The sequence below is a fragment of the Manduca sexta genome, chromosome 23 (genome assembly GCF_014839805.1).
Source record: "Manduca sexta isolate Smith_Timp_Sample1 chromosome 23, JHU_Msex_v1.0, whole genome shotgun sequence".
In the NCBI taxonomy this organism is placed as follows: Eukaryota; Metazoa; Arthropoda; class Insecta; order Lepidoptera; family Sphingidae; genus Manduca; species Manduca sexta.
Window position 1 is genome coordinate 12,410,119 of NC_051137.1, and position 6,469 is coordinate 12,416,587.

The 6,469-nt window shown below is 34.9% G+C and overlaps 1 protein-coding gene across 1 annotated transcript; it reads right to left on the reverse strand.

The window, feature by feature from the left end:
• Nucleotides 1-3,580: 3,580 nt before the first annotated feature.
• Nucleotides 3,581-6,108, reverse strand: LOC119190299. The gene is made up of 2 exons (XM_037441917.1): nucleotides 3,744-6,108; nucleotides 3,581-3,661 (listed from the first exon to the last, which is right to left on the reverse strand). The coding sequence occupies exon 1, from the start codon at nucleotides 5,866-5,868 to the stop codon at nucleotides 4,444-4,446; it is 1,425 nt and encodes a 474-aa protein (XP_037297814.1). The 5' UTR covers nucleotides 5,869-6,108; the 3' UTR covers nucleotides 3,581-3,661; nucleotides 3,744-4,443.
• Between the last annotated feature and the right edge of the window lie 361 nt (nucleotides 6,109-6,469).

Consider the following 6,469-nt stretch of genomic DNA (forward strand, 5'->3'; position numbering starts at 1 on the left):
TTGTATATATAACAAATCCGAGGAAGAGAGGCGACGTGTTCCGTGATCATAGGGAAAATACAATAAATAATTATTTGTGTTACATAAAATTTATTTCATGGCACCCACATCTGAAATATATATGTATAATAAATTATAAAACATAAATAATAAGTAAAAACTGTTCACAAATTTCCACTACAAAACAACAACACACTGACACCTTTTCGCTTCAGATTTATTTGCACTTTAACGAGACAACATATTTTAATTATCGTAGAAGTATTTGTATTATTTCATTGCCAAATCTTTCTTTGTTCCCGTTCAAATTGCCCAACTTTTGTCAATTGTTGGGAGAGAAAATAGTACTGATATTATCGGGCCTTTATATATTCGGAATTCGACATTCTGCAGTTCCAATATTTTCGGATATGTGGAATGTGGAATTCCGGTGCAGATGTTAGTAATTATTTCTTTGGAGTCCGTGGCACGTGTCGGTCGTGCGATTTGCGCAGGCGCGTCGGGGGCTCTTCGGTGTACAATTTCCTTTCTCGATGTTCCTCAATATCTAGTTTCGCCAACACCGCCTGAAATATTAAAATAAACCTGTTGTATACTGCAAACTAAATTCACTCAAAATCCAAGAAAGTTCTACACACAACATCAAGCATTTATCCCCTGAGGGGTATGCAGAGGCGCAATCAGGGCACCCACTTTTCGCCAAGTGTGTTTCGTCCCATGATGTGATAGGTGGCGAGCCTATCGCCATATCGGGCACAAATTCCAGACTCGGCGCTGATACTGAGCAGAAAAAACCAAATACTAACTCTACCAGACCCAGGATTCAAACCCAGGACCTGAGCGCTGTTGTACTGCGCATGCAGTACAACTACGCCACCGTTAAGAAAGTCCTACTCATAAATATTTCAATGAAACGTTGCAATAGGCTGGGTTCAGTGCCTTTTCATCTGTTTCGAGATTTCACCAAGTGGAAGAAGCTATAATAAATATAAATTTAAACATACCCTGTTGCTTTCTGTCTTTGACCGTTTAAAAGCGATTGCTTTGCGAAGCCGGAAGTAAATCTCCGGCCGATCTTCTCTCACCCATTTCAAGGGCCGCAAGCTCCGGATAGGCAATTACAACTGCAAAAGGAAACATTTACTTGTTTTACAGCAGTTCAGTAGACTCGTCTATCAAGAATTCAATAAGTACTATACTCCCATGCTAAGCTCAAAAGTGGTATCTCAAAAAAAAACAAAATCTTGATTTTTATGGCGTCGGATAGCTTAAAGAAATATCCATTCAATGAACTTACCTAAACAACGGTACCCTTGTTAAAAAACCTTCAAGGAGTATTCTCTATCTCGGTTTTACTTAAAAAACTATAAAACTATATTTACAAAACTTCGATTATCTCGAAATAACGTTTCCCTGACATACCCCTTTTGCGCTTAGCACAGCAGTATATTATAAGTGATTTATTTAATCATAGGTTTGGCTGTACGCCCTTTATTTTGCGCATTACTTCGCCGAATTAAATTACGTTTACCATAATTAAAGGATTAATTATAGACTAGCTTTAATAATAAACTAAGCTTAGATCGCGCATTACGAAATTGCCACTCTAAAGTGCAAACTCTATGTGCTATGTACATTAGATCTCTTTCGGCGGCCGTGGAAGGGAATGGTGGCGATGGACTCCGTTCATTCGGCGCAGGAGCACCGGCGTGCGGGTTGGGTTCCGCGTTGCGGCACACGGCGTCACGCAGTTCTTGAAGGTGCTTTCGCTCCTCTGCCACATCACGATCTAACTTTGCTGAGGAATTTAACGTCACAATTGAATTGACAGTCCTTCTTTGTTGTATAAGCCAGCCAGTATTCAGGACATGTTTCATCCAGGGAAAATTTCAAATTCCATTGAAATACGTTCAGGAATTTTATGCATACTTAAATATCCATGCATTCGAACATCTTTATAATTTTATGTTAGTGTCCAATTTATTAATATTAAGGATAAATGCGCAGGATTGTATGGAGATGTAGGGGATTTTTGGATTTTTATTCTAGAAATAATAACGGCATACTTAACGGATTTGGGTGACGTTGGATTCAAAAACTGAGTAAGTAATATATAAGTAATACAATGTTAAATACTTTTAAACCGGAAAAGCATGACAATGGGATTTCTATTCAGGGAAGGTTATTGATGCGAGCAAAGTCCCAAGCAAGGGCTAGTTAATAAATATAAGAATGATTGAAACTTAGAAACAGGTTTTGGAATTAACTTACTCAATATTCGGATTAGATCTGTAGTATAAAAATAAATACAGACAAATTTAGAAACTCCTCCCTTTTTTGAAGTCGGTTAATAAAATTACAAGTATACAGTCATGAAGAAGCTTACACAGTTGTTGAGCGTGACGTTTAGTTAATAGTTCGTTCTCTAAAGAATCTATTCGCTTTTGCAGAGCTTCTTCTTTGGTTAATTTTAATTTCCATATACGGCACACTTTTAGATGTAGAAACGATAGCTCTTGAGCGTCGAGTGCCTGAAGTGAAATATTTATTGGTCTTAAATACTTTATATCTATCTCGTATAACAGATAGAATATTAAAGGGGTCGTCCATTAATCACGAGATGTTTTTTAATGACTTTTTAACAGACTCCTCCCCTGGTGATATGTGGTGAGGTTTTGACCCCCTCGTCTCAAAATCACGTGTATTTTTTTTTGTACAAAGAATATTGAAATTTTTAAATAAAATCGCGCCATCAACGAAAAATAAATACTCGTGATATCTCATTAATCCCCCAACCCCCTGTGATAATTCGTGATTTTATTTCCGAACCCCTTTCGAGCCTCACATGATTAATGGACAACCCCAAAAACCGTTTTTCATTGACGTTGATACTATATCTACTAGGGGCTAGGGTTTAAAAAATATTTAACCAGTTTTCTAGCAGTTCTATGTTCGATACCCGACTCGATGTAAACATTTGTGGGAATCTTTATAAAACACAATTGGTTGATTCGCACGAGAATAAATTTGTGTCTGATCCCACGTTCTTAGACCCCAATTTCGTCTGTGTATTTACAACAAAAATTCGCGGCAGTTACCTACTTTTTTGCGAAACTTTAAATATTTTTTTTTATTGTTTTCAATGACGAGACGTGCTTGCCGTTCGCCTGATGGTTAGCAATATGGCCGCCCATAAAGATTACAAACACCATCCAATACCTTGAATTACAAAGTATTGTTTGGTATTCCACTGCGCTCGCCATCATGAGATATGAGATCTTAAGTCTCATTAAGTCCAATAGTTACACTGCCTACAAATACATTAAGAATACTACTATTTCCCGTAAAGACATCAATTATAAGCTTTCGTAATCCCATTTATATTAGTTTGGTTTACTTACCTCAACATTTTCGTTCAAAATCTTATTAGCAATGTACTTCATATACGTATGCTCAGCCACTTTTCTTTGTTCCACATCGACTTGTTCGAATATGTGGCGAATAGTGTCTGTCAGGTTCAAATCTGGGGAACAGGTGCATGGACCGTGCGACTTGTTCTTGGTTTCACGTTGATTGCTTGAACGTTAGTTTTCGTCAATAATTTAACGTCGCGAGACCTTCGGCGACGTTTTACTTCGCCGATTGACATCTTGACTGGCTCCTAAAAAATATTTTTTTCTAATGTCAAATATTTTATGGCATTAAATAAACTGAGTTCTATTTGGAAAATAATGTCTGTATACCTCGTCTAAACAAACTGGGCTACAATCCCGAATTTTCGATTTCAGTAAGCGATTTTCTTTCTCTAATTTCTCTACTTTGCGCATAGCTTCTATACTCATACTTCTTAGATTTTCTACTTCATTTTCATGATCTTTTAATACGTCGTGTAAAGTTTCTTCGTGGAGGTTTTGTATACTTTTAACACCTTCATTGTGTTCATTCATAATGTTTTTTATATTACTATCATATTGCATTTTTATTGCGCTAATTTTTGTCTTAAAATCTTTCTCGGCGTTTTTCAATGCATTACTTAAGTACTGTATTTTCTTTTCGTATTCTTGATTAAAATCAACCATTACACCTTGGTCTACTAAAGTTTTTGATGAAACACTGTCATTACTACAACAAATACTGAAATCTGCTTTCTTTTCTGTATGCATGTTAATAGAATCACCAAACTTTGATAGAATCGAAAGATTGTCTTGTTGGGACTGTATTGGGTTACATCCTTCTTCACTTCGAATTTTGCGCACGGCTTTGGTGATATTGCTAGTGCTCATATGGTTTATAGGATTTATTTCCCGTTGTACAGAATTTAAAATATAGTTTAGTCCGAAATTTTCACGCCGTAGCTCTTTAACAACGTTGTTTTCATTTTCCGAAGTTTTATAATCATTATCAGTTTTAATGAGCAATACATCAGCTCCAACGCGAGAGAGTCTATAGTGCGATACGCTCTCTTTTTAATCGTCGTGAGTTAGATTCGTTACCTATCTTTTGAATACCTAAATTAATGCTATTTTGACGTTTGTCTTGAAGTTTAGTAATATTATTGTAAAGTATCTTCGCTTGTTTCTTCGTGGGTAGTCCTAATGTTCCATTATCAGATAATTCGGGCTGGAAAACTTCAGACTCTGAATTCAGACCCTTATCGTTAGGTATTGTAGGCAAAGATGGAGTATCTAAAATATTTTCAGACTCGTTTTTAAAATTCATAGTAGAACTTGATACTATTCTGGGTGAAGGGTAAATGCCCAAATTGTATGAATCCAATGATTTTTTATCATCTTCTGAAGATGCGATAACCGAAGGACTATCATTTTGTACCCTTGGTAAATTTATATTTAATTTGTACTTAACACTATCATCTTCATATTCATTATCATCGTACATTAAAGAATCACTTTGCATATAATTTTTGTTTTGTGCTTCATACATTTTTCCTTCAGCAGGATGAACAGTAACTGCCTCCACTAATAGTTCAGAACGACCTTTCTTATCTGTAGAACCTCTTCTACCTGACATTCTTGGGGTTATACTGCTTTCACTATCTCGATAAATTACAAACAAATCTTTATCGGTAGATTTGTTTGAAGTAGATTCTGCAACAATACCACTAGTCTTTTGTCGTTTAGTTATTTTATTTTTAGCCTCACCATCTTTCCTATTTATGGAAAATTCGCTTAATATACTTGGTTTAACCGTTTTGTGGGCATCGCTGTATATTTCGTTTCCCATAAGTTTTGAAGAGTTAGTTTGCATTGATTGTCTATTGTAAATATCTATCAAATTAGTGTGGGTCGTTGGAGAGTCATAGTTACTTATGAGATTATTGGGTATTTTCTCAGCAGAACGGCTAAATATTTGTGTGCTTAGGTCACTCGGGGGAGTAAATTCATTCTCCGATTTATCCCATAGACTTGAAATAGAACATTGTTCTAAACGACCTTGAGTAAGTCTTTTCATTTTATAGTTTAAATAGCTACTTTTCACGTAATCAAACGTGGGTTCGATGTTTGCAGTCAAAACTTGAACCTCATTAACAGGTGGGGGTATTTGTTTAGGAAGCTTTGTTTTTTCTAAAACAATCAGTGAATGTTTACTTCTTTCTTTATCTACGTCATCCATAATTTTATCTTTAATTCCTGATCTTTCATACTCTGTGTAAGCTAACGAGGCTTCAGTTTGCGATGCTATATTTTTTCGGGATTGATTATATACTGTTTGAACTCCTATATTTGTTAGTGATTTGTTTTTCAAAATTTGTAGCTCGTTTTGTAAATCTGAAATTTCCTGAGATTTCTTTTCTAATGCAATTTTACATTTTTTCATTACTTCCACATCGTTATTTTTATCTTTAGACATATTAATTAACTTTTCTTGCAACTCGGTTATTTTTCTGTAGAATTTTTATAAAGCTCTTGTAGAGATTGCATTTCAGTTTCAAGTTTAGATATGTAGGTTTGTGTTGTTTCGTTTATTTTTTTGATAATCAGGTCTTTATTTAATATTTCTGCTTGTAAGTCAGTTATTACATTCTGATCACGAGAAATTTTTTGCTCGAGTGTTTTTTTAAGATTTTTAAGTTGATTTTCCATATTAACTCTATCTCTTATAGCATCTTCTTTCTCGTTTATTCTTTTTGTTTTTCTATTTCGACTATTTTTTTCGCTTCATCAGCTTTACTAAGTAGTAATTGCGATGATGTTTGCATTTTAAGTAATGTCTGTTCTAATGAAGTACTTTTTGAACACTTTGCATCTATGTATTTACTAATACGATTTAGTGAATTTCGAATATCACTTAAATTACAATTAGTTGGTGATAAGGCGCTATCACCGACATTGTTAAGTTCTAATTGTCTAATGTCATCGACGATGATTTCTCTCTCATTTTGTAAATAATTAATTTGAGATATGTATTTATTTTGGCCAATTAATGTTTCTTCAGTCTTTAACTGTGTCGC

Coding starts and splice junctions, on each gene's coding strand:
- LOC119190299 (XM_037441917.1), bottom strand. CDS start 5,868: ATGTCTAAAGATAAAAATAACGATGTGGAAGTAATGAAAAAATGTAAA.